This window comes from Penicillium cataractarum (genome assembly GCF_028827025.1).
Source record: "Penicillium cataractarum strain IBT 29864 chromosome Unknown utg000009l, whole genome shotgun sequence".
Taxonomy (NCBI): Eukaryota; Fungi; Ascomycota; class Eurotiomycetes; order Eurotiales; family Aspergillaceae; genus Penicillium; species Penicillium cataractarum.
The window spans coordinates 2968819-2995676 of record NW_026622745.1 but is presented as its reverse complement, the minus strand read 5'-3'; the positions used below and the strand labels follow the sequence as shown (position 1 = coordinate 2995676).

Sequence of the window (26858 nt, the reverse complement as noted above, 5' to 3'; positions counted from 1 at the left end):
TTTTTTTTTTCGGATTGCTCTTTAGAGCGACTCCATCTAGTAGAAGAAGCCGAGGAGCTTGCCAGCAACGTGCTTGCGGCGAGCCTCCTCGTGGTCCATGATACCAGCGGAGGTGGTCAGGACGACGTAGCCGAACTGACGGGAGGGAAGGAGCTGGGTAGCCCACTTCTCGAGGTCACGGAGCTGGACGGGGTAGCGGGGGTTGATGACACCGCACTTGTTGAGACTGAAGGGAGAACATATCAGCATAATGCCCAAAGAGAGCAGACAAAGTCATAGGGAACTCACCGGCCGTTCAGCTGGATGACGATCTTGCCGGAGCGGTGGTCATCGACCTCCTCGAACTCGCCAATGTAGCCTGAAAAAAAGGATGTCAGTATGTCGCGAAAATTTAAAAGTCGCCAAATACTGAAGCATAAGCGCTTGGAAACATGTAAGATCTTCGCCAAGGGGTCAATCTATCGGGTACTTAAAAGGCAGACGTCGTAGGTGATTGAGACCGGCCGCCTAGTTATCAACCCGAATAACAAAGAGGGAAATTACAAGAACTCCTCTTGGCGAGACCACTTTCCAAACGAATATGCTAACAGTATTCCCAGCGCTAGGGATGGAAACGTACCGTGCTTCTGCATGACGGTGAGGAACTTGACGATGACCTTGGAAGAAGGCCGGATCAGAACCTGACGCTTGCCGGCCTTCTCGGCGTTGTTCATGGCGTTGAGGGCATCGTTGAGGACGGAAGTCTTGACCATTTTGGCGGTTGTGGAGAGTCGAGATTCTCAAATCGATCGGAAAGAGAGGATATGAGGTATCTGTTCGGCGAGGCGCAACAGAACCCCCTATCGCGACTGCGAACCTCACAAGTAAATGTGAAGCTCTGCGAGTCGAGAAGGGGTGTTCGATTGCAACTAAAGTCAGCCACCACTAGTCTTCGAGCGCAAAGAGTGCCCCTTCCTTGCAAAAGGAGTTCTTCAGCCCGTGCCGGGTTGGGAGATGCGTATCATCCTGCACGCCTGCTGCGACCACGCAGAAAAAAAATCTCGAGATCGTAGTGAGGACGACAAGATGATTGCATTCCCAGACTAGCTGAGAGGCTGGTGAGGGGGGGAGGGCGTACATACCTCGAGGGAATGGTCCTTCGGTGTAGCGGGTTGTCGAGAATGAAAATGTTGCGGCGGTCGGCGAAGTTTGGTTTTCGCTGACTGTGCGGCTGTCCCTGTAGGGTTTGAAAGCTCTGCAGCCCTTATCGACAAACTGTCACGTGTTGATACCACCAACGAAGTGCTTGGTGCCTCGATGCCTAAGGCACCATAACAACCCATCCTCGGTTTTATTACTTGGCTCAACTGTCACGTTTCCTGTTGCTTACAAAAGAAAGACTCCACGACAGTATAAAGTACAGATAAATCACCTACACACCATTCCAAGCAGAATAAGTTATCTCAATACAAGGGGATTTGAGAGGGTATCCTGTGCAATGGCATGGGCAGGGCTTATAGGGATCAGACCGGGATCAAGGTCGGAGTATACGAAAAAGAGGTGACGGATCAAAAAACAGCTTTTCATGACAGATCTTTTCCGGAAAAGGTTCAGACATGGTTCTGGGAGATACATGATTGGGAATACAAGATTGTGTCGAGGGGAGGAGGATACATGAATTCTTTGGGCTACATGAGGTGCAATGCTATAAGGATGCGAGGGGGTCTTGGTCTAATTAAAAAACAGGGTAGGGAATTTGAATGGGAAATATGATAAGAAGATGGGGTGATACGTGATACCAAGAAGAACGGACGAGGAGACGTGAGGGATAGGTGGGATAGGGTCATTGCATGGTGTCATCAGGGGAGCGATCGCACCTAGGGGAGCAAGTGCTGGTAGATGGGAGGGGATGGGGAGTGTAGATGATGATCAACAAGGGGAGAGAGAGGTGGATGAAATTGGGAATCTCATTGTCCAGTGTCGGGGATGGGTGCTATTGGGGATGGGAACGCACGGCAGGAAGATGTCCGCCAGCAATGGAGACAAGAATACTTACCGACCATCAAGGTCCCTAGTCCATGAGAGAGGTTCGGGTCGCCCCGTACCTTCATGTAAGACTGGTCCCTGAAGCCTGGGCTATCCCCAAAGTATCCGCTCCACTCGTACCAGCAGGACTGGGTCCTAATGGAACAGGAGCGGCTGGGGGACAGCGGGGGGTTCTGTTACCGATGGGATGAAACCAGGTGGTAACAATTTAAGCCATACCGGTGCTCATGTTGATCTGGCGCTTGACCTGCTCCCGGGTCCAGCGAGCGGTCTCAATGGTGCGATCGCTGTACTGACGGGTGGTGCGAGTCTCCCGAACCAGGGTGGTAACCCAGTCGTGGCGGAAGTAGGTGGCGAGCTCACCGTTAGGGAAAGCATCCGCGAGATCACCAATCACACCCATGGCAGAGCGCATCAAGCCCTCAGACCGGTTGCCTTCTTGGGAAATTATGTGGAGCAGCTGGAAGATGGACTCAACGAAGGGCTGGACTAGGGTAATCTGGGAGCTACCCTTGTAAGAGAGCAGAATGCCACCCCAAGCATCCATGATACCCTCACGCAGAGAGACGATGTAGTCAACCATGTCATAAGGAAGATCGGAGCTAGTGGTAACGGAAGAGGCCTGCTGAAGAACCTGACCAACGACGGGCAGGTAGTTATCGAAGTGGGGGGTTCCGATGGCCTGAGCGATATCTCCGAAGGTCTCCAAGATAGCGGGCTTGAGCTGGTTGGTGGAAGTCTAGTTGCACAATGTTAGCAAAACGATCACTAATCGTATCTAGTCGGAACGTTGGACGTACTCGGAGGATGTTGAGGAGGAGGTTCATGAAAGTGTCACAGAAAGGCTGGACCTTGTCGTTCAGAGCGCGAGCAATGTCGCTGACGAGGCCAATGGCCATGGAGCACAGACCAGCCTCCTCCTGGTGCTCAAGAGCATTGTACAGGAAGGGGCTGAAGGACTCCATGTACTTGGCAAAGTCCTCATCCAGAGCGCTGGCAACGGCACCAACGGTGGCGAAGATAACATCGGGAACACTGGACTTGGCGCCAACAGTCGTCAGAACGCTGAGCAGAACCTGCATGATGCGGTCGGCCTGAGGCTTGATCTCGAGTTCGAATCGTTGAACGATAGCCTGGGGTTAAAGTTAGTCGTGTGTTTGAAGATGTTAGGAAGCAAAAAGAAAAAAACCTACTAGAATGACACTGATCAAGCTAGTCTGCATCTCCTCGAGGAGAATACGGTCCTCCGTGCTCACAACCTGCTGCTGCATGGGGACGGTCTGCTCGAGACGTGCAAGAATGTGGTCCGACAGGCTGGCAACGGTGGGAAGACTGTCGTTGGCAGAGTTCATGACGAAGGAGTTGAGAACCTCATATCCAGCGGTACGGAGCTGGCTATCGGCATCCTGTCTATTCGGGGGTTAGTAAAGGTGCCTCGAGTTATTGGGTATGGGAAAAGAAGTCTACGTACCTCTCAGTCACCTGCATGAGAGACTTGACACTCTCATCGAAGTGCTTGGACAGAGGGTTGGTCTGGGAACCGGCATCACCGGCAAATCGGTCGGCAACGTTCATGAGAGCCCAGCAGCAAGAGCTGGCAATCTTGGGGCTGCTGGCAAGGCCATTGAAGAGGCAAGAAATGAGGGGCTGCAGGTGAACATCGGGGTCCAGGACCTCGGGGCAGCAGTCGCATACGCGACCCAGGGCGTAGGCAGTGGAATCCCGAACCTGGACGGAAGCGTCCTCCATCATACCCAGAAGAACGGGCAGAGCCTGCTTGATCAGGGGCTCCAGCACAGTCGGCTCGGGGCCCTCCATGATACCACCAAAGGCAGCGACAGCAGCATCCCGGCGGCGCCAGTCCTCGTTGCGAATGTTCTCTTCGACGAAAGTGACAACGGGTTGGATAACATCACCCTGCACGCACTGGGCGTACAGCTGGAGGGCCTGGTAAGCAGCACGCGACACGTTGTACTCGTTGTCATCAGCATCCTCATCCTGGCGGCACATGGCCTGCAAGAGGACAGGGATGACTTCACGAGCAGCCACGCGAGCGAATCCGTAGAACGGACGAGCCTCAACGCCTTCTTGTTGAGCCTTGGTAAAGAAACAGAAGTTAGCATGGGCAGTTCCAAGACTGAATCCCATTGCGCGAAAATGACTGACCTCGGCATTGTCGTCCTCAATAGCAATCTCCTCCTCGCAAACAGTGCACCAGAACTCGATGGCCAGCTTTGCGACATCCTCCTCCTCGCTCTTCATACCCATGATGCTGAGGCCAAAGAGAGCCTTCTCCATGTAGAAGCGCATCTTCTCATAGTATGCACCCATGATACGGTTCAGGCAGCCGAACGCACCAGCCTGCACGCGGACCTCATCGGCCTGGGTGGCCTCGCAGACCACTTGCATGATATAGTTGCGCTCGCCCTCGTTCTCCATGTTGGATCGCACACTATCAAACAATGTTAGCGAAGGTCGCAAGGAAAAACCTCGTAGGATGAAACTTACAAGTCAACGGCGTCACTAAGGGCAGCAATAGCGGCATAGCGAACGTCCATGTTCGGCTCCTCGCGCCGGGCACCCTGAACAACGGCAGTCAGGATGGCATTGGAGTGCGCAGTCAAGCTAGCGCGGAGGTCGGCATCTTGGGACTCGCAAATGAATCCAATAGTGGCAAGAGACGACTGCTTCAGGTTGTCGTTTCCACTGGCCACGTTCTGGACCAGGATGTTCATGAGGTCGGACCACTCATTTCGGGGCAGTTCGATCGCGGCGATCGAAACAATTAGCGTAGCGGCAGCATTCCCAGCTCGGGTATCGGATGCCAAGGTCTTGAGCGCGAGCTCCTTGACCTGTGTCTTGGTCTCGGGGGTAATTTGTTGGATCCATCGTGCCTGCACTTCACGGAGCTTGGTCTGGTCTCGGAAGGTGAAAGCGTTCTTCAAGGCGATACCGGCAGCAACACGGATGTGGGCAGGGCTCTCTTCGCTCGCCAGCTCCTGGCCTAGGGTAACAAGGTAGGTAGCCTAGGAAATCACACAAAGGATGTTAGTTTCGGGGGACCGGAGGAGCGAGATTTTCGATCGTGGCCGAAAGAAAGAAGAACGAGGGAATCAGAAGGGGTTGGGTTCACATACGAAGTCGACCTCCGCCGCATGGGCGAGCTGCTGCTCAGCATTGGTACGTTCCGCCGCATCTGCGGGAAGAAGAAAGACGGTCAGCGAGGGGCCACTACCACACCAGTCAAGCCCAAGGGGGCATGTGGGAAGGTCTCATCCAGAGCTTATCAATGAGAAGGGAAGACATACCGGGCGACAAGGTGCTCTGCAACACCTGACGGGCATCCATGTTGTTTGCTTAGAGCAACGCAAAAAAAAGATGGAAGATGTGGGGGTGAGGGAAAGAGAGAGGGAGAAGAGGGAGAAGGAAAAAAAAGGAAAGAAGACTGTAAAAAAAAGAAGAGAATCGAATCCCTCTTGGTGCCGCACGATCAACTGAAAGGGCGATAGGCACGCAAAAAAATACAGTCGACTAGCAGGGTGGGCGGTGGTTGCAGGAGAATCCCTGGAGTGGTCGGTAGGTGGGAAGGGACGGGGTGTTTTTGTGGATATGACGAGGCATGCACCAGGTCTTTCCGCGAAGAGTCACAGAGAGAGAAAGGTGCCTTGAATGCACGCCCAACGAAAGCTAGAAGAAGGAGGTCAGGAAAGGACACCGGATAGGCCCAGAGTGTCTTTTATGGCAAGTAAAGAAATGGTAGAAGGTAGATTTCGACGCCAGAAAGACAGAACGAAGTGAGGTTCAACTTGGGAGGGCGCGCTGATTGGCGGCGCGGGGGCCTCAGGCTGCACGTGAGAATTACAGCCTGAGGCAGAGATGTCTTAGGTCAGCTTTTGCTGAAATAAGCAGAAAGCTTTTTCCTTGTTTCACGCTGTTTTATTACAAGGAGACCTCCAATAATTTTAACCTTTAAAAAGGTCTATATGCTACTAATCACTCGTTATTTCCCTCTATATTTCTTTCTATAGCACTGGCCTTGGCTTCACTTGGGGTGTGGTGATGCTTTGTTTACGTTGACAGAGGGGCTCCCCTATTGTTTTTTTTGCCCCTCCGCTTTGCTTGTTTTGATTTTCCTTCTTGAAGAAGGCACCCACACAGTTCAGCGTGTGGCCCCAGCGACAGGCTCCATTTAGCCCTGACAAGTGGCCACACACACACTTTCGCGCCACTCATGAACTATTTTTTGCTGTGGAGACCACAATTTGATGTGTCAAAGTTGGTTCCTGCATGGAATCTCCCAGAAGATCCTGTTGGCTTGGGATTTTGCTACGGCCAACTCAGCAAGGGGCAGCGAATCTCAAATTATACCAAGAATCGAATCAGAATGCTAACTTGAACTTCTATTAGGAAGTCCGGACAAACGGCTTCTATTGTATGACTCCGAGCACGGAGAGTTGTAGGGTTTCAATCTTTGAAATTTTCCTGTTGAATTAAACAAGTAAAGAGCGCGTAAAAAGGTGCTATCCAGGACTTGCTATTGGTTAGGTCCACCCAATGCCGAGAAACCCCTATGCACCATACACACGCCTACTGGACAATAGCCATGATCACTAATCATATTCTCCGTCCTCTTCTTCATCTTCATCTTCATCGTCATCTTCCTCCTCGTTTTCTTCCTCTTCCAACTCCGCATCCAAATCCAACACCTCGTACCGCATCGTGTCGCCATACAATACGCAGATAGCCCGACGACCCTGCCGCCCATTGACGTCAATGTGCAGAGGGTTTGACTTCGGGCCCGATGATGCAAAGATATGTATGACAATATTTGTCTCTTCTAAGAGCGATCCGATGTCCATTGGCGTGGACTGAACGGTTGGTTTCGCCGTGGGAGGATGAGGATTATTCTCAACATAGGTCAATGGTACTGCGAGGGCTCCAGCTTCTTCAGACGTTGCCAGAACCGAGGCAGGCTGGAAGGGAAGGTTCAGAAGATATGTAGCTTCGCTGTAGGCGTAGAGAACCATGAGGGTATCATCCTCGACAAATTGTAGCTGACTAACCACTCCCTCCTTGAATGAAAGAGCAGCAATCGAGGTTTCCCGGGTTGAGCTTACTCCGTTGACCGAATCAAGGACAATGCGGTAAATGTAAACTAGAGCAATTGTCAACGACCAAGTAGAGTAAAGTAGAAACACGACATATCACAAACCTAGCGATTTCATACTGGCCGATCTCGCGGCCACATAAATAGAGCAAGGTCGCCGCTTCACCATGTCCTTTGAAAGCGGTTAGCCCCAGGTCCGCAGAAGACAAAAGCGAATTAGGGGCCTCCAAACGCGAACTTACCTCGTAGCAAATCTTGATATCAATAACATTCCGGTCACAGTCTTTGTGTAGTGTGATTGGAGACCGGTGCAAGATGCCCCGTCTTTGCGTTAGTGCAATCTCCGCGAACACTTTCTCAAATTGGATTCCTAGACGCCGCGTCAAATCATTCAGTTTTGGTGCGTCCACAGAAGTTCCATCTCCGCCCTCGGCCTGGACCTGCTTTTGCTGGTTCAGCAATGCCTTGAATGTGTCGTAGAAGGATCGATCGTGACCATCTGGCAGCCACTTATCCGTGACGGGGGTAGGCATCTGCGGTACTCCAATCATGGGGAGTTGACGGATGAAGTTATGCAAGACGCTCTTACGCAGTGCCCCGGTGATGTATTTCACGGTTGGAGGAACGTCAAAAAGATCTCGTTTCTCGAGGAGCTCATCCCATGTTTGTGAGAGGGGTTCGCTGCCCAATATCAAGATCTCGTGGCGGAGCCAGCGCGAAAATGCCGCAAACTGATCTAGCTCCTCGCTGGCGTGATTGAGGATGCGATGGGCGAGAAGGTGCAGACAGTCGAGTGTCTCGACAATGGCATTTAGTTTTGAAGTATCTAGACCAAGCACATCGTTGAGCTTGTGGAATTTGGATAGTCCAACAAGTCGGCTGAGGAGAACCTGACTTCGTTGCAGTGCTGGAAGCAGGGACTCATGGGTTAATCGTCGAATACTTTCATAGCCGCCCGACACAGCTTTGTCCCATCGCTTATGTCCCTAGACAATGTGTTAGCTATGGATTCGCATCGTGAGTCCCTGGCATACTGACTCTTTCTCCAACAATATCCACCAAGAACTCCTTCATCGGCTCAAAACAGTGACCAGTCACGACGAGATGGTATATAGCCGTGGTGAAATCACATTGACACTGTTCTTGTAAGTCCTGGTTCACACTTCGTAGGAATCTTGCCGGTAACTCTTGTGCGTTCTTCCATTCGACTTCGATCTGCTTCTGAACTTGACTGATATAACGCAACAAATTCTGAAGCTGTGTGGTTTTAGACGCAAGTAAAGACAGATAACGCCCGGACTTGGTGATGAATCGGAGATCCAAGGTGACGAGATTGATAGGCTCATCAGATTGGCCATTGGTAGGGGACACGAGCAAGGCGTGCGTTGAACTAAGCGGATGTGACGCGTGACAGAGAATATGGCATGACCCAGCGACACCCGCCGATTCCCCAATGGGGAACGAGCCAATCTCAAAACAGTCGAAAATCCTGAGGTGGACGCTACCATCGTCGAAGCCAACGAAAAGTACGTCTACCGAGTCGTTATTGTCTTTGGTTGATGAATGGAAGATAGCATCGATAGATGCACGCGAACTAAACAGGTCGTCCTCGGCGCCCGTCGCGGGTAGAGTGCTTAGCTTGGGCAGAGAGCTTTCAATGTCCAGCAGTGCTAGTTCTCGCGGCAAGTCCGCCTTGAGGATTGCGGCCGCCTTAGATGGATGGATCCCTGGCGTAAGGAGATCTTCAACGGAGATCTGGCCCGCGGCGCCTTGCAGGTGCTTTTGGGCAGCTTTGCTGTCGGTGAAATTCATGCCCCAGCCCAAGCAAGTCACCTTTGGAGATGGATTTTGATCAGTAACTGCGGGTTCTTCCTTCTTTTCTTCAAAGGCTTGATAGTGGTGGACAGTCTTGCCGCTGTAAGCACTGATGATGCGGACCGAACCATCTCCGCAGGCGACTGCGAGGAGACGACCTAGTGATATGGTTAGAGGTGCCTTCTTTGACGAGCATAATTCAAGACATATTTTGGGAATCTGGATGATATATTCCAGGGGCGTTGCCACTGTCAATACATGAAGGGAGAGATCGCACTCACCATTTCCCTTCCACGCTAACGCCCTCACCTCTCCATCCGCCTCATCCTCGCCAAGGTATGGGTCGCCCTTGAAGGAACCCCCAAAGACTCGTTGGCCATTGAGCCGGAACGCACATAACTCGTCATCATCAGTAGCCAGGGCAATCAGGTCCATCGAGGGACAGTATGCCAGGGTACTGGGTTTACATTTCGCCGGCAGGGACTTTTCCCCGACCGGGGTGAGTTGCGGGGCGTACGCTTCCATGATGAGAATGAGTGATGAGGATGAGCTGACCTAGCCCATCCTTAAGTGACGTGAAATGTCTCGAGCCAGTGCTTTCTCTTAGCTTGGAGATGTTGGAGGTCTCTTCGCGGTGAAGTGTTGATCGCGAGTGGGTCGCGGGATTCTCCTCGCGTGGTCTGTTTTGGGTGGGTGCGGCTGCTGGATCACCCTCGTTGTTTGGTAGACGCCAGCAGTGTACGGTGCCACTATGATGGCTTTTCATCGAGAAACAAAGTACGAGTAGCCTGATATTCCGAAGGAAGACCACATTGTCCTGCTGTGAGTTGATTATTCGGGGCTCAACATGTGACCGTGCTATACAATGCTGTAGAGCCTCGACCGCCCAGCACGCCAATCTCGCAACGCCATACTCTTAAATGGAAGATTTGTCCGAGACACAGGATATTAATTACGTTTGCTTCTCAATAAGCCTCGCTTCAAACTGCTTGAAGTGAATATTCTGGGTAAAAATGATGCATATGTTTAGATAGGCTTGTTGATGCCTAGTCTGTCAGGCAGCAAATGTGTTTCTATCTAGGCCTCTCTCCATCTCTGTCCATTATTCCCACAATTAAATAGACTCTCATTAATGGCTACTCTTTAATATCTTGGACATACTAGGGCATTCTCCACATTGAAGACACCGAGTCCACCAGGTTCTATATGCCTTCTGAAGGAACAGATACTCTTTAAAGACATTTAGAGAGGCGGCCCAAGCTAGGTAATTTCAGCCAGGCCTACCTTGGCTTTTCCTATAGGCTAAAGGCTAGCTGGCTGTTTAATTTAGCATATTGAACCAAGCGGTTTACAGCATAGATCGAGGCTTCTGTTGCGTCTATCGCCTGTTCTATGTGATGTCACCACGAGGGCCTTATTCCACCATGGAGAGCGGCAATCCATTGGCTGAGAGAGTTTGATCATAAGAAATTATTAGTGCTGATTGACGTGTCTCTCATAGCCACTGCCCAAGCACAATTAGCGCCTGCATAACACCTGCCACTTAAGAAAGATTCAGGTTAGCTCACGAGGCGCTTTTGCGACCCCGCCTACTCCGTACATATACCCCATGTCTGCCCTGCCCAGCTCAGCCGCATCGTCCTCCTTGGCGACCTTTCCCAAGATCGTTTCCCCCTTTCGAATATTCATATACACAACTTTCATGCGTGTTTCTACGCTCTGTGTATCATGCGCTCGCTATGGCTTTGGCACTAGCAACGGCCTCACGCTTGAAGGCCGAGGTTAGGCTAGGCCAGGCCATTTCCGAGTTCGTTGCGGATCTGTCCGATGAGCAAAAAGCACGATTCATTGCAAAGAGATCGCAAGCCCTGGCATCGCTACCGAGCATCCAAGATGTCAGAAGCCTCACTGCCGAGATTGACCGAGTCAGTGGTGGCCGATGTTTAGGTCCGAGGCTCATCAGAGTCCTTGAAACCGTGCAACGATTTGCTGCGATTGGTGATATCATGGTAGGAGGATCGCAAAATATCATCGCCTGTGGTGTTTGGTCCCTGGTGCGATTATCTCTCTTGGTAAGTCAATGTATTGGGATTCATCAAGAGCCGAGTGTTATTTCAGCTACTGACTGTGATGATCACCATTAGCTACTTACAAGCTCATCCTCACACCTCGAGAAACTTTCAGTTCTTTTCATGAATGTTGGTCGGTCGGCACCCAGATTTGAGAAGATTGCTGCTCTGTACTCGCGTTCTCCAGACTTGCAGTCATCCGTCTACGAATACTTTATCGTGGTGGTTCATCTATGCCACGACATACTGAGATTTACGAAACGATCGACCTTGCAAAAGTTCGGAGCTGCTTTATCAGATTCAAATCTAACGAAATATAACTCGGAGATTGACTCTTGGAGTAAGACAATCCAGGATGAAGTTCGCTATCTGATGGCTAGGCGAACCGAAGAGGAAGCTGAGGCCACTTCTCGATTTCGAAATGCGTCAAGCATATTCTTCAGATCTGCTTCAGCCCAGCAGAAAGCGCAAGCGCGACAACGAATCCTTGACTTCTGCTGCCAATTTGACTATATGGTGCCTTGGAAGCGGGCTAGAAAAGCCGGTAACACGAATCTATTTCGGGAATGCCAGCACTACAAATCATGGAAAAGTCGACCCGACCCAAGTACATTGATCTATACTGGGAAAGTAGGGGCTGGAAAGTCGGTTTTACTTGCAAACATGGTTGATGACTTGCATCTCCATACTGCAGGTAAGGACTTGGCCGTGGCTTTTTTCTTCGCGCGTCATGACATCCAGGAGACCTTGACAGCGCGAACTGTCATTGGATCTCTTGTTCAACAGCTTCTGGACCGAGTGACAGACTTCACTCAGGTTGCTGAAGCCTTCGAGATGACGTCCAGAAAGGAGCCCCTCGAACGGATGCTTCATCTGCTCAAGTCAGTCCTGCGGCCCGACTTCAAAGCCTTTGTTGTAATCGATGGCTTGGATGAATTAAGCAACAGCGAGGGAGAAGAGACCTTGCGACACCTCTTCGCTCTGCGAGATTTGATGAACTTGTCTCTCTGCTTATCCTACCGCCAGGAGCCCAATACATCGCTGAAGCTCAAGGCCGGCCTAGAACCATTTAATGCGGAGGTTTTCCCCATCCCCCACAACAGCTCCGAGATTGAGAGCTTCATCACGGATGAGCTGGGTAGGCGTGTTGAGAGCCAGAAGCTTACGATTAACGACCCATTGTTACCACTGGAAATCCGAGACGCTCTCGTGAAAGGCTCACAGGGAATGTTCCTGTGGGTGGCGTTGCAAATTGAGTCTTTGTGTACTATGGAGACGGATGAGGAGATACGCCATGCTATTAATGATCTCCCCAAAGATCTGTCCGAGACATTTTCGCGCATACTCCAGAGCTCAAATAAATCCAACTCTCCATACCAGAAGCGGATATTGGAACTGGTCACTGTTGCTCAACGTCCGTTGACAACCGAGGAGCTGCGTGAAGCCTTGAGTGTAACACCAGGTGAAACCAATTGGGATTCATCTAAGCTTCTAAACAACATCTACCACTCTTTGAAATACTGTGGGGGCCTCGTCATACTTGATGAAGAGGAGTTGACCCTTCACCTTGTTCACCATAGCTTCAAACAATACCTGATCAAAATGACCGAAGGCCCAACTGATAGGCTGGTTGATCTTGACCATGCTCATAAACGAATGTCCGATATCATCATCACCTATCTTCATACCCTGGAGATTACCAGAAAGGCGTTGACCAAAGAGGTTTTTCCTAAGCTGGACGCTGAATCTACAATGGCTGGCATCATTCGCTCCACTCGGTCCTCTATGCGCGGCAGCAATAAGTTGGCATTGAGGCTTCTTCGTTCAAAAGCTCCGCTCGAGCTCAACATGGGGAAGACTCTTGCCCAAGCGTGGAATCTCCGCAACCGACCAGAGGACCACTCTTTGTTTCGTGATTATGCGCATACATTCTGGCATCTTCATATTGCTTGGTCTTTGCCTCTTTCAAGCCAAGTTATGCCCCTTTTCCAGAAGTTATGCGAACAGAACATGCTTTCCCTCATCATAGCTTCTGGTGATCTTCAAGCTTTGTTTCTGAAAGCCGTGTCGACCCAATCCATGGAATTTACGAGATATCTCACGGAAAATTGAAACGTCGACGTCAACTGCAGGATGGAGCAAGGCCAAAGAACAGCTCTGCACGTGGCTGTCATGCATAAATTCAGTGACATATCGACCATTCTTCTGAATTCAAGAAATGTCAATGTCAATCTCACAGATGAAAACGATGAGACTCCCTTAGAAGTTGCAGCCAGAACAGGCCCATCATCAATAATCCTGCCATTCGTGATCGCTAATAAACTTGATCGTCGCCCCCATGTCTTATCTTCTCTCGTCAAGATGGCTGCAAAGGCAGGAGACGAATCCCTTGTCACCCGGCTCCTCAAAACTGACTTGTATGGTCCATTGTATGACGATCTGGTTTGGATTGCAATCAGTGCGGCAACTGTTCAGGGGCATGTGAGTATAGTTAAGCTTCTTGTTGAGGACCCTTCCACTCCCAAATACGAAAGCGTCATATACGGGACAAATGCGTTACATTTAGCTGTGGAATATGGGCAAGAGACTATCTTAAGATACTTGCTATATTCCAAGAAAGTTGATTTCGACAAGGTTGACGACGATGGATGGAGCTTGATTTGCCTCGCCATCTTCCACGGGAACAAATCCATCCTCAAGGTGCTGCTCACGGAGGTATCTCAACGGGAGGTGCCTTATGCTCAGAGAGGCTTAACTCTGCAAAAAATGCATAATGGTGTCCCACCTCTGCATTTGGCAGCTGCTATTGGTGACCTAAGCATGGTGGAAATGTTACTAGGTTCTGCCGGCAAGCACTTTCGGTTGTTAGATTTGTATAAAAACACACCTCTCCATCTGGCTGCTGCGGGTAGTTTGAGCTATATGATCGAGACCCTCTCGATCACAGATCCCAGTTTGAGATCAAAATATGCAGGGATGCCCGCGAATTTCGTCACTATACCTCAACATTTTGAGGTTGTACAGCTGTTGGCCTCCAGACTTTTTCCTTGGTTGAACGCAGAAAACCGCGAGGGAAACACAGCGTTGCACTTGGCTGCACAATTCGGTCACCTCAAAGTTGTTCAACTGTTGGCGCACGACCCCGGTGTGAATTTGAATGCCACCAATAACGTTGGAAAGACACCTTTGAATTTGGCGATTGAATACGAACGGTACGATATCGTGGTGTACCTGCTTCGTGTCTCCACTGATGATATTGCTGCACGCGCCAGCGTCTACAATCAGGTGCGCGAAGCACAAGCAAGCAAAGGGAATGCCAATTATGGGGCGTCTATCCGAGAGGAGAAATGTGATAATTTTGGAGACAACGAGGGTATTGAAGGAAGAGGAGATCAAAGATGATGGGTAAAGGTGGAAAACAGATTAAAAGTCCAGAAGCATCAGGCAGTGGTCACGTTTGACTTAATGACCATTGCCTAATAACTAAAATATCCACAATATCGGTTATTCGCAACTCTCTATTTCATCTGTTTAGATATTTCTCTTACTCGTGTATTTATATCAGACTCATCTCAATTAATCTATAAAGAGACCCACTGAACTGAGATCTTTTCTTACCAGATGCCATCCGACGGTTTGTCAAGCCTCACTTCGACTATACAATTCATAAATGGCCTTTTATATCTCCAACCACACTCCTCGGGGTATGATATGTTACATCCTGGGAGCGACCATCCTGCGATTGATCGTTTAACGATACTTCATACGCTGACCCAGTTCTGTGCTTAATCCGCGTGAGTGGAAACTCGCTATCCATCTCATTGATCTGTTTGAAGGTATTGTCCTTGCTCAGGATGGGACCACTCGCAGGCTGCGTGGAGTACCCAACCTTGACGCTTCCAAAGAGACTTGGGAAAGCAGCTTTGAAAATAGGTCACAGCATGGGTGCGCAGGCATTTGCAATTGCAATGGCGGGCTCGGTGACGCTCCAGAAGGCAGCCCAGATCATGGAGTAGGGGAGATCTGCGAAATCAACTGTAGTGAGGACGCGGATTCGGATGATCGTGATGGAGGAAATGCCAAGGGATCAACAGAATTAGCGTGTAAATTACCATAGAAGAAGAGAGAGAGAGAGAGAGAGAGAGAGAGAGAGACGTACAATGCTCCTAATCCAAAGATACCATATAATGCCATCTTGGTGCCGAGAGACATTTGTAATTTCCAGATAAAGCGTATCGGTAACAGAATGATCATGACATCAGTGAATAGATTTAAAGCTCCAATTGTTGAGAATGCCACATTCTGGTTTGCACAATGGCCAGGAAGAGTTGGATTCCAATTCTTCTCAAAAGGCGAGCAGATCAAAAACACCTGAAGCACACTCCCAACCCAATATGCACAAGCACAGCCCATGCACACCCACGAGGCAATTCGAAACTCCCTGCTCACGAAAATGCGTAGATAGAAAAAGAGATAAGTCAACTTCGCAAAGACCATGGCGTTATATTAGACCTATTAATAGACGATAAGCATTTTCAGCATCATCACTGTGTTGTCGGCTGGAATATCTTTGACATGATGCCGCATTCCAACACGAGCGTAGTGATACTGCATTGCCAGCATCCCGTACGTATGTAAAATCGACGCAATACAGCATACATCGTCCCACCATATCTCGGTTCCTCGAAGCCGCCGAGACACGAATCGTAATATCACTGTGAGTGTGGCTACCACGACGAGGACGGTGTTGGCGATGAGCAGGTCACGCACGACGGGGTATGTAAAAACATTATACAACTGCATCATGCCATATAGCCGCCGCACAATTGTAAATCATCAATCGATCAAAAAGAAAGATGAATTGGTTCCCCCTAAATGAACCAGACAGACGGGGCCGAGGTCACCAGCGGCTCGGAATAGATCCCACATCTATGCCATTCTCGTATTCAGCATCATAACATCCTGTCTACCGAGGGGATAGCTCTTCATTAAGGTTTTGAGATTGCTCTAGACTAAATTTATCTAAGCGACTACAGCACGAAGAGAAATGGCGATCGGCATGGCACCCCAAGGCTAAGTAGTATTTCAGCATTGAGCGGGCCAAAGGATCAGTTCGCGCCCGGTGAATAATGGGGTCAATATAGGGTGACAGCTCATCAGGAAAACCTCCTTATTGGAAGGAGACCAGACTCCAGTCAGGTCAGGGAAGATTGGCTATTTGTGAGCCGGATTGACCTGGGTGTGCTTTAGCTTGTTTAACTAGGGCTGTCCAGTGTCAACGCTCCAGTCATCTCACTCAATTCCTTCGTTCCTACAGAGCGGACATATCAGACGTCCTGTTAAAGCTCTTCAACAGAATCTCCTTGTGAAAAAATGCATTGCACATATCGTGCTAAATAGTCTATATAAATAGTACAGACATCACCGGGCGAACCAGCACCCGAATGAAGCAATATACAAAGCGAGCGTCAAGAAAAAGAAACGAAAGACATATCCCCCTGGAACCAACAACCTCCTAAAACGGCTCCCCGTCCATCTCAGCCTGAATCATATTCTTCAAATAACTCAGCTCATCCAAAATCTCCTGCATAGTGCTATTCCCCCGGAACGAAGCTTCACTAGCGCGCGAGAGAACGCGTCGATAGACTTCGTCGTCGGCATCGCTGCGCTCCGCGTCCGAGCGGCGCTGGATCTCGGGTAAGAGGATGGGGGAGCCGTCTGGGCTGCGGGAGAGGGAGAGGGATTCCATGGATTCGAGGGCGCTGAAGAGGGCGGCGTGGCGTTTGGGGTTGCTTTCTACTTCGTCCATTTGGTCGATGCCTAGGCCTGTGGGTAGGCCCGGGGAGGAGAGGGAGACGGTGAGTTGGGGGAGGGAGATGTTCAAGGAGGTCATGTTCCATGGTGGGATTTCGCCGGAGGCGGAGTTGGGGGAGGACGGTTTTGAGTGCACGGTTAGGTGAGGAGTGTTCGGATCGGTGTTTGTTGCGGCGTCGTTGGCCTGGGAGAGCTCTGGTGTACACCAGTCGTCCAGGGCTGGGGAGTCGGTGTATTCTTGATTGAATGTAGATGTGGAGATCATTGACTCGGGGGAGTTATCCTCGGTTTCGGTCTCGGTATCCGTGCTCCATTCTGAGAATCGGCTGCGTTCGGGGATGAAGTGAGAGTGGGTAGACTCGCCGGTTGTCGTGGTTAGACTCGAGAAGTAGCTGCGGGGAATTTGAGCGTTCATGGCTTTGTCGGTCTCGTCCATGGCGTGCACTGCCTCGTCCATGACTGAGGAAGGAGTGTTGGGTAGCGTGGGGAGTCGCTTGTCATGAATACTGCGTCCCTTTGGAGTTGTGAGATCACCGGAGCTTGCCAATGTGAGTGCATCTTTCAAAGCTTGTGTTTCATCGACCGTTCCCAAAGTAGGCCCCGCTGCGGCGCCTCTTGAAACGCTAGGCTTTCGGAAATGGGGACGGGTCTCTACCGTGAGTAGATTCCGTGTCTGTGCGACCTCATTGCCGTTTGTTTTCATCGCACGACGAGTTTGAATAGTGGGCGCAGCACACAATTCAGTGTGGTTCGCGCATGACGAAGCGGGCCCGGGAACAATCACATTGCCTGGGCGATCCTGCAGCCTTCCATCCACCGTGTTGGATCTTGATGGCACCTCGGTCCACTTCGGGCTCTTTGCTTCAGGAGGAGCTCGGAAAGTAGGGAGAGCCTGGTCTCTCGGGGGCGAAACAGAGCGAGCATCCTTGGCATGATGGTATTTTCGCGTGGCACTATTCGGCTGAGAGGCACTGCGATGAACCATACCCGGGGAAGTGCTGGTAGCAACAGACGGGTTAAGATTTTGAGGATAAGGCACAGAGGTCTGTAGGCGTGCCAAGTTGGGCTTTGGTGGCTTCCGCGGGTTCATGAACTTGTCTTCCGGGTTCATTGTTCGGTAGTCGGACTTTTGCGAGCTGTTGCTACTCGAACGTGCATGAGAGCGGCTGTCGGGGAGGATAATTGGCACATTCAAAATATTCACCGGCTGCCCTGGTAGAAAAGGACATTTGGTCGTGACAGGTTCGACTTGACTGAAGTATTCCACATCATTATCCAGTAGATACTGTTATCTTGTCAGTTTTATACACTCATCAGAACCTTCGGGTGACTTACATAGTACCAGTAGGTAGCACCCATCTTCAGAGCTCCCGTACGCCTTTGAGACTTGTCACCGGGAGGCCCATCTCCTATAATATCCGTAAATGTATGACATCCACGCCATTGACCGGGTCCCACGCGCCTATCCCTCTCCATGGGATAAGCCTTTGAGAAATTATCCCATGATCCGAGCAGCTTGACCGATCGGATCTCAGGGTTGGTCGTGCTGAATTGTGTTAGTGACCGCAATCAAGCCACGGGGAACTCGCAAGGAAATACTCACAGTAAGAAAGTCATGAGGGTGGTTGAGGTCATCGCAATGCAAGAGTCGCTGGAAAGGAAAAAGCCAGTTTCGAGAGGCTGGCAGATGCAAGGGATTGTATAACAATATGCAACGCGAAAGTAAAGAACAAAAAAAAAAAAACAGGCTGGTCAACAGTCAAAGAGAGGACGGGATGCAAGAGTAATGCTGGTAGAACGAAAGACCCAATGAAAGTATAGAGAGAACACCCCCAATATAGTACAAAAAGGAAAACGAATGTAAATGCAAGACAAAAGGAAACAAGGAAAAGGCCGAGTCAAGCTCTTTGTACAGAAAGAAACAACAACAATAAAGATAGAACACGGAAGACAGAAAAAAAAGTCCGGCGCAAAGATGAAATATAAGAAAGCACCGAGGAACAAGAGCCGCCGAGAGACCAGTCTAGACAAGCTAAAGCAGTCAACAACAACAATCAAAAGCACCTGTTTCTATAATTACAGCCGACGCACAGCGCTGGCGCTGCAGTACACGCCGTACCTGTTTCAGAAGGGGAGCCCCCGAAGCAAGCCCGAATCCAAAGTCCAATGACAGGTCTAAGAATAAAATCGCCGAGACGCGTTTCAGGTGGTCAACGCCTTTGGAAAAAAGAAAGGGCAATTACCACCATGCCATGGCCCCAAGTGAAGGGAGGCCGACTCGACGTGTGACAGTGGCCTGGAATAATAGGACCAGCTTCTAGCCCAAGGGGAACGGGGGGCGAGTCACAGTATCACAGTATTCAGTGCTGTCAGAGGCGGATGCTTCAGGAACCGCGGGCTCAATTTCCCAGGCAGACTGCAGAGCGACAAGGATAGCCAATGACGGAGGCGGGGGCGAGGGCGAAGCGCCGGCACGGTGCCTGGTACCTGCGTCAGGGCCCGGGCGCTTGGAGAGACCGGGGGCTTGTTGTTTGTTGTGGTTTTGGGGTGGCGCAGTTTGAAGCTACTGCGACCGCTAGAATTGGGTTGTAGAATTGATGTGTTGTGTAAGAGGAGGAGAAGGTATGGGAGGAGATGACGATGAGTTGTTTAAGTTGGCGTCGTGAGGGGGGCAGAATGAGCGGAGGCAAAGGTTTTTTTTTTCGGAGCGAAAGACGATCGGCGCTGCGGGGAATTATTGACGATGAAATTCAATGCCGATCGACGAGGGAACTGGCGATAACAGGCTAAGTGGAGTAGTAGGGCCCCGGGTGGGTTGCGATTGAAGGGATTCCTACTTTCACGGTCGGAGGAGAGAATAGGCGAGGTATTATTTTAGGGTGTAAGCAGAGTAATAGTCTGGTGGTGAAGTAGATAGTCGAGGCACCTCAAGTCACAAAAAAAGCAGAGAGAAGAAGTAAAGTCAAAAAAGAAAAAGGAGATGATTATCATCTCCGGCGGAACCGTGGTTCGCCCCTCTGCAAGGCACATGGTTCACGTCGTTTACTATTGATTGATCCATCATTAACATTTCCTTTTCTACATCCAATTGACCAATTCTCTTCCGTACTCCATACTCAATCCCATCATCATGTCCTCTCTACTCTAACTCTAACCACCTCCGGTTCCTAAATCCCAAAGCCCTCCAAGTAGTGCGACACGTCATGAAACACATCATATTTCCCCTTCTGCAAGTAATCGGCACCCTCCGTACTGGCATCAGCTCGTACTATGTAATTGGATATCCAACGAGGATATCACATCACCAGCACTCTCTGCGAATGAACGAGCCGCTTGGCCCCCTGACGCAAGAAAGGGACGGAGATCGGCCATTACAACGCGTTGATTGGGTGGAATGGGATGTTGGGAAATTTAGCTCGCCCAGGTGGACTCCACTTTGGCGGTTCCTGAGTGGCTCTCGAGAGGGATAAATCTGCAGTATCGAAATGATTTTAATGATACGTCGGATCTTACCTGGAGCTGAACATTTTACCATCAGCAGGTGCTTAGTAGGAAGTCGAATATCGAGACTTGGGAACCGATCCAATCATACATGGGAAGCTCGTTTGGATATTACCAAATTAACATTTATCTATCTCATTGGCGGTCATCCAAGTTACCTCCCAAGCATAGAAACCATCAATATTGCCATCCAACGCCATCCCATACCCCCAACAACAATAAAACCCTCTGAAATATAAAGACATTCAAGAAGTAAAAACCCAATCTCCAAAGGATCAAACACTCCTCCGATCATACTTCTTATTAACCGCCCCCAAAACACACTTCAAAATCCCCTCCGCATCCAAAACTCCCCCACTCTTCCCCCTCCACGGCACCGTATCAACAATATCCCTAACCTTCTCATCCCGACACCACTTGCCCAAATCATCATCCAACTCCTGCAGATACCGCCTTACCCTCTCATCCTCGCCAATCTGGAAGAATTGAATCCCCACCTGCCACGGCAACGCTCCACATCCCGCACTATCCAGCGTCCGCGCAACCTGCACGATGACACTCTCCGCGTCGTCGGTGAACTCGCCGTCCGTGATGGCGATGATATTCACCGGTTTCACGTAGAGGGATGGGTCGGAGAGGTAACCTTCCGCGGTGCGGGCGGCTTGCATGGCTTGGACGCGGTGTAGGTATGGCTGGAGGATTTGGAGGAGACGTCGGCCGACGGGGGTGGATCCCCGGGGGCGCACGCTGTGGAAGATTTCCCGGACGTCGGCGGCTGTGGTTATGTTGCTGTAGACACCGGTTGTGGAGGCTGTTGAGGCACGGCGGTGGTTGAGGAAGTAGATATCGATACCGTCGGCGTCGTGTTGGGTGCAGATTGGGGCGATGGCTGAAATAGCTTTTTCGGCCTCCGCCCAGCGGGGGCCACTCATGCTAGAACTGTCGTCGACAAGGAAGATGGTGTCGAAGTCTTTTAGGAAGGAGAACCGAGAGTCCGAGTCTGATTCGGTGGAGAGTCTTGGAGAGGTTGGAGATACTTTGGGGTGGGATTGGGATTCTTCGTAGGTTGGGGGATCCCATGTGGAGGACTGCTTCTTCCTGAATGATGCTCCTCGGCAGAATTTGATAAGAGAGGAGCCGGTGCGACTCCGGGGTTGAGAGTGAGTAGATCCCATGATTGGAACGGGACTGGGTAGTGAAGTAGGGAAGTTGGGTTGGGCAGATTCGCGATGGTGACTATCTAGTCGACTGGTGGGGAAGGAAGACCACATGGGTGGTGGGATTGTTCGTTCGAACATGGGCATATTGGCGGATAGTTTGGAGATGATGCAAAGAATATGCAATGATTCAATGGGTCAATGGATGGTTGCAAAGTAGAGTTTGCTGGTTCCAGAGAAGGTAACCTGGGTGATGTTGTTTATACCCCTAAGGGCCAGGCGAGAAACCCCATCTTATAGTCCATTTGCATACATTCCATGAATGAATGTCGCCCGCGCTTTGGGTGGAGGCGTAGGGCAGACTTCCGAAACACAAGGCTGACGCAAGGCGTTTGTTGGCAGCGTCGAGAATCCATGGAAGGAGTGCCTAACCTTCAAAGAGGGGTACATTCAGGGGACTAGCAATGCCAATGACACACTAGCATGCGGGGTCAGCATTTGTTTGACTGTTCGAATGAAAGGGTCAAGGCAGATTGCCGCTGTGGATGAAGCTGGTAAGGTTGGCGCCAAAGAGGGGCAGTGGGGTCCATGCCTAAGGCTCCCAAGGCAGTGAATGCGGCTCTCCTTCGTGATAGGGTTGATCTACAGATTGCGCCTTTAATTTAATGAAAACAGAGACTGCATTAATGAACAACGTGATACTTTGCTAGTCTAGTTTTTCTAGTCTCACCGCAGGTTTTTACTTACCGCCATATGTTAATGATTGGTGGTGGCAGCGCTTAAGCCACTGTCAGGCGGGCGGAGCAGCAACATGCATAGCCTCACTACTGCCCGGACAAGGGTATCAACCAGTCGTATTCATTCCGGATAGTCAGGGTGTCATGATGGCAAATAAATTATTTAAAAAGATCCTATCGGAATTACCCTAGTTCTCCCCGTGTAAAAAGGTGTCATGATTCATTGATCGTGATGTAGAGTCCGAGCCCCCTCTACCCTAAATCCCAGTCCCTGTACCCGACTGCGCTAACTACATAGAGTATGCAAGTCACCCAATACATGCATCGTGGCCAAGTAAACTCAGATGCCAATCCAAGGGTACCCCAGTGTTGACTCAGAAAATCGTATCCTCCGACTGAGGAATCTGGCTATAGTGGAGATCAGGCAGAATCGCGGGGCTCAGAGTCTTTTCGGGCGAGGGATATTCTTCTGTCACAGCTTGTGCCTCAGCCTCGTGAAGTATACCCGGGTCAGCAGCCACGATATCCATGATTGCCAAAGCCTGGTCAAATCCATAGCTATGGCCCACCATTTTCAGACATTGTATGACCCATCGGCGGAGCGCATGATTCGGATTCTCAACAATGCCTGCCAAAAACAAAGGCCAGAGCAGCATAAGACCTCCCATATAGCTTTCTGGGGGTGGGAAATTGGGCGAGGCATGCTTCAAATGTGCACCCAGGTGATATGGCACGCTACGGCAGATATCGACTGCGAGTCGCTGGGTAGTAGCCCATATGGTCTTGCAGTGCTGTCGGAACTCATCAGAGAGTAGTCGAGTAGAGGATGAATCGGATAGCTTTCTGATATGAGAGAGGATGATCTCGCTGACCAAGATCCGGGCGCAACGGTACTGATTCCAAGTATTGCAGACCCAGAGACTAGGGTACTCGTGATATTTGTCGTCGTATAGAGACAGCCCACGACAACGTTCTTGGAACATGAAATCATATGGGGACTTGGTATGGGTTTCGTATGTGAAATCAGATGGCAGTACCGCTAGCCAGGCAATCAAATCAGCCTCGATACTAGAAGCGACCGATATAATCTCTCGGTGGTCGGTAAGGATCTTCTCTCGGATATCCACGCGAAGGTTGGATAGTCGGCCGATGATCATGATCAAGCGGTTGCCGTGTGCTTCGCCTGGTCGGAGAAACATGGCGTACTCTGTGCAGTCAAGTAAGGACTGTGGTACCCGCGCATCCCGTTGGATACAGCTAATGATCTGTACGATGTTAGAGGAGAGGTCTGGCATCGGCGCCATGATGCAGACAGGGGGAGAAACACACAATCTGATAACGAAGATGTAGGAATAGACGGAGGCCGATCTCTGTTTTTAACTGCTCAGGACCCCGCAAATCTAAAAGGGCGGTGGCTCCAGTGATATGGTTCGTCCACTGGTCAATGTCCCGTGGAGCTCGCGATGTGACAACCTAAGCAGACCCCAGTCAGAGATCCGCAAGCCTATTGAAATTCTCCACAATGCAAGGGTGACAGCTTGGGGAGCCGAAACTTACTTCATAAACAGCAAGCAGTACGACAGCCCCCAATGCTTGATTCGTCTTGGCCTCCTCCGCATCCGCCAATGCCGTGTTCAGTAGATTCAAAGCCGAAACATATTCCTTTTGCGCCAGGTCTTTTAGCGACGTCATCTTCCGAACACGGCATAGCATAGCCGACGAGACGGCAAGTACACTAGATTGCATGGCTTTCTGGCTAGATGTGGCCCCGGGTTCAGCCAAGAACCGGGTGACAAAGTCCCCCATCCATGAGCTACCGGGAATAGCATTGCCTCGTAAAAAGTAACAGATGGCTTCTTGTTTAGATGCATCAGGCGGGGGTTGGACTTCAAGCGGTAATGACCAAGGGTTTGGCATGGCAAAGTCCACTGGTGGACCCATGTCGAAGATGAAGTTGAACGCCGGGTCCACTAGGGCCAGGGTCCGCTCAGACGGCAGATTCTCAGTGGCAGTCCCATCTGGGGATGCAATGCGAGACGATCGCGTTAACGACCGCTTCTGTCTAGATCGGGCTGACGACGCAGAAGACGCAGGACTAGCAGAGGAGCCCGCCTCCGCCTTGGCTTTGCGCACGACTGATTTGCTCTCGTCTCGAAACATTAAAGATAGCTGGTCCCGATATCCGGGGCAGTCCCGCTTAGCCCGGATACATTGTGAACAAGCGGGCCTAGCTTGATCGCATCGGATCTTTCTGGAACGACACTGGCCGCAACCTTTGCTGGGTTTGCCACAGTATACCATGATATTTGGAGATGGCTTGATGACTTGTGGACTTTCTCTCTCTGTTCGGGTTCCCCGTTCACCTTGTACAAAAGGGTAGCCTAATGACGGCCAAGAGGGGGCGTCATCACGTTGGGAGTTGCCGAGTGCACCGCCTCTCGAGGTTTCTGCCCAATCGGGTAATCAGTGAGACGCTAGTCCCAACGTGGCAACCATTGCGATCGTGGTCACTGAAAAGCTTGTCGACTTTAAGCCATTCTCAGGGGGGCATGTAGGGCTGAAAGATGATTTGGTCACCTTGTATAGATTGGATGGAGCTAGTGGCTGGATTTTCCCTGGCGCCCCTCAATAATTTTCCTTTGGTTTAATCAAGCCCCATTCTAGAAGACTGCTACCATTCTCAATAGAGTAGAATCTGCGACGAACCCACTAGCCTATCCATATGGATTTTGTCAACACAGCCTCAGATCATTCTTCATCCCAAAAGGGTATACAGGACGACAAGAAAACAATATATAGGACATTCAATCCTCCCATAACTTGATATTCTCATCATCATCAACGATCTTAATACCCATTCACTTGCCAACACACAACAAGCCTACTCGCATTATACCTTCGACACTCTCTATACCTTCCCATATCCCTTATACTCGACAAAACCACACACAACCTCAAAAATGGCCGTCACCTACCGCCACGGAATTTCAATCCTCCAATTAATCATCTACTTCCCCTCCCTATTACTCTCCATCTTCCTCGTCATCCGCCATGGCCTCCGCACAAACAGTGGCTTCCTCTTCCTCACGACATTCGCCCTAGCCCGAATCGTGGGCGCATGCTGCGATCTCGCAACAATCAACAATTTCTCCGTGAGCCTCTACATTGCAGCCGCAATCTGTAGCTCCATCGGTCTTTCACCACTGATGCTCGCCTGCACTGGCCTCCTATCCCGAGCGTGAGCATCCACCCACCCAAGCCCTAACCCGACCAAGCCACAACCTTAATATACTAACGATCTTCCAACAGTAATGAATCCATTGAGAAACTCACCGGTCGCGCGGCACTTCCAAGTCTTTCCTTCCATTTCTTCCGCATTCTCACGGTCGTCGCCATGGTTCTGAGCATCGTGGGCCTCACGGCTAACATGAGCGCCGAAGGCCTCCAACACCCCGACATCAAGGTCAAGATCGGTATGATCCTGTACATTGTCAGCTGGGGAGTTATGGTCGCTATGATTGCACTCGTTGCTCTGCGAAAGAGCTCCGTCGAGCGCGGCGAGAAGCGTACCATCCTGGCTCCTGCCCTGTCCAGCCCGTTCATTTTGGTCCGGGTGCTGTACGCCTTGTTCGTCTGGTTCCTGCACGACTCCAAGTTCAGCCTCCTCAATGGTAATGTGACCATCCAGCTGGTTATGTCCGTGCTTGAGGAGTTTGCTGTCGTTATCATTTGTCTTGGAGTGGGTATGACTCTGCGTGTGCGAAGCAAGGAGTCTCAACGAGGTGAGGAGGAGGCTTTGGAGCCTCAGCCTTCATATAAGCCCTAGATCTTCGCTTTTGCATGGAAGGAGTTTGGGTCTGTTTGGTGGGTTGTGGGATGGGGATTTTAGACATGCTTAATACTTTTCTTTGATGTTTTCTCAGGTCGCGGTTCATTTTGTATAGAGAGAGCGTGCGTGCGAGCGTCCTTATTACAGTTTTTATAATTTTCTTTGCAAATATTCAAAAGCCATTTCAATTTATGTATACGAAGGTACATGAAAGGTTCCCAAGAGATGCTTAGATGTTATTCGGGGAAGATGACGTAGTACTACAACCTGCGGGATTTCGTGGAATCTCGAAATGATCGCAACCCAGTGGTTTCAAGATTTGATTATCTTTTCGATTCTCTCGAAATCTTCTCCGTTCGTCCTCGAATATTGGAATCTATCATGGGATAAAGGCAGAATCTACAGAGCAGTCTTTGGAACTGCTGGAGAAAACTCTCGCCGAGTCTGTTGTGATCGGCAAGCTTAAAGATGGCAGACAACCTTGATGCATCTACATCTAGATAACCCAACGAGTTAACCTAATAATGGTAATGAGTAAAAGGATGTGGTAAAATCCTCTTTTTCAAGTCGGTTATTCTCTGGTCTACAGAATCTATCTCGACGAATACGGTTTCACTTTCTGTCCTAATCCATTATGTCCCAGACTCTGCGTTTCCTGGTACAATTAATTATGTGGTCACAATTCTGAACTAAACCATTTCTGAATATACTCGATGTGGTTCCTCGCCTCATCCCTAACAGGTCAAGAAACGTCCCGAATCCGTCTAGTGCCATGAAGCCGCTACCCGATCGAGAAATGGCTAT

The 26858-nt window shown here is 50.3% G+C and overlaps 10 protein-coding genes across 10 annotated transcripts; 3 read left to right on the top strand and 7 right to left on the bottom strand.

Moving 5' to 3' along the window:
* Window positions 1-36: 36 nt before the first annotated feature.
* On the bottom strand, window positions 37-1180 carry N7496_011686 (40S ribosomal protein uS8; the record flags this gene model as incomplete). Its single annotated transcript, XM_056704599.1, has 4 exons — window positions 1122-1180; window positions 620-812; window positions 289-358; window positions 37-226 (listed from the first exon to the last, which is right to left on the bottom strand). Exons 2-4 carry the CDS (start codon window positions 750-752, stop codon window positions 37-39), a joined length of 393 nt encoding a protein of 130 aa, XP_056550559.1. The 5' UTR covers window positions 753-812; window positions 1122-1180.
* A 1053-nt stretch (window positions 1181-2233) lies between these two features.
* Window positions 2234-5373, bottom strand: N7496_011685 (karyopherin beta; the record flags this gene model as incomplete). The annotated part of the gene is made up of 7 exons (XM_056704598.1): window positions 2234-2764; window positions 2826-3158; window positions 3219-3435; window positions 3497-4477; window positions 4534-5051; window positions 5163-5221; window positions 5334-5373. The coding sequence occupies 7 exons, from the start codon at window positions 5371-5373 to the stop codon at window positions 2234-2236; spliced, it is 2679 nt and encodes an 892-aa protein (XP_056550558.1).
* Window positions 5374-6635: 1262 nt separating this feature from the next.
* Window positions 6636-9472, bottom strand: N7496_011684 (uncharacterized protein; the record flags this gene model as incomplete). The annotated part of the gene is made up of 5 exons (XM_056704597.1): window positions 6636-7180; window positions 7238-7304; window positions 7375-8118; window positions 8171-9105; window positions 9229-9472. 5 exons carry the CDS (start codon window positions 9470-9472, stop codon window positions 6636-6638), a joined length of 2535 nt encoding a protein of 844 aa, XP_056550557.1.
* Window positions 9473-10686: 1214 nt separating this feature from the next.
* N7496_011683 (uncharacterized protein) lies at window positions 10687-13128 on the top strand (the record flags this gene model as incomplete). Its single annotated transcript, XM_056704596.1, has 2 exons — window positions 10687-11001; window positions 11092-13128. The coding sequence occupies 2 exons, from the start codon at window positions 10687-10689 to the stop codon at window positions 13126-13128; spliced, it is 2352 nt and encodes a 783-aa protein (XP_056550556.1).
* Window positions 13129-13377: 249 nt separating this feature from the next.
* N7496_011682 (ankyrin repeat domain-containing protein) lies at window positions 13378-14418 on the top strand (the record flags this gene model as incomplete). Its single annotated transcript, XM_056704595.1, has 1 exon — window positions 13378-14418. The coding sequence occupies one exon, from the start codon at window positions 13378-13380 to the stop codon at window positions 14416-14418; it is 1041 nt and encodes a 346-aa protein (XP_056550555.1).
* A 262-nt stretch (window positions 14419-14680) lies between these two features.
* N7496_011681 (uncharacterized protein) lies at window positions 14681-15513 on the bottom strand (the record flags this gene model as incomplete). Its single annotated transcript, XM_056704594.1, has 3 exons — window positions 14681-14924; window positions 14955-15051; window positions 15129-15513. 3 exons carry the CDS (start codon window positions 15511-15513, stop codon window positions 14681-14683), a joined length of 726 nt encoding a protein of 241 aa, XP_056550554.1.
* A 1018-nt stretch (window positions 15514-16531) lies between these two features.
* On the bottom strand, window positions 16532-18465 carry N7496_011680 (uncharacterized protein; the record flags this gene model as incomplete). Its single annotated transcript, XM_056704593.1, has 3 exons — window positions 16532-18115; window positions 18166-18376; window positions 18434-18465. The coding sequence occupies 3 exons, from the start codon at window positions 18463-18465 to the stop codon at window positions 16532-16534; spliced, it is 1827 nt and encodes a 608-aa protein (XP_056550553.1).
* Window positions 18466-20606: 2141 nt separating this feature from the next.
* Window positions 20607-21635, bottom strand: N7496_011679 (uncharacterized protein; the record flags this gene model as incomplete). Its single annotated transcript, XM_056704592.1, has 1 exon — window positions 20607-21635. The coding sequence occupies one exon, from the start codon at window positions 21633-21635 to the stop codon at window positions 20607-20609; it is 1029 nt and encodes a 342-aa protein (XP_056550552.1).
* Window positions 21636-22599: 964 nt separating this feature from the next.
* N7496_011678 (Zn(II)2Cys6 transcription factor) lies at window positions 22600-24526 on the bottom strand (the record flags this gene model as incomplete). The annotated part of the gene is made up of 3 exons (XM_056704591.1): window positions 22600-23490; window positions 23555-23698; window positions 23783-24526. The coding sequence occupies 3 exons, from the start codon at window positions 24524-24526 to the stop codon at window positions 22600-22602; spliced, it is 1779 nt and encodes a 592-aa protein (XP_056550551.1).
* A 659-nt stretch (window positions 24527-25185) lies between these two features.
* Window positions 25186-26051, top strand: N7496_011677 (uncharacterized protein; the record flags this gene model as incomplete). Its single annotated transcript, XM_056704590.1, has 2 exons — window positions 25186-25463; window positions 25535-26051. The coding sequence occupies 2 exons, from the start codon at window positions 25186-25188 to the stop codon at window positions 26049-26051; spliced, it is 795 nt and encodes a 264-aa protein (XP_056550550.1).
* Between the last annotated feature and the right edge of the window lie 807 nt (window positions 26052-26858).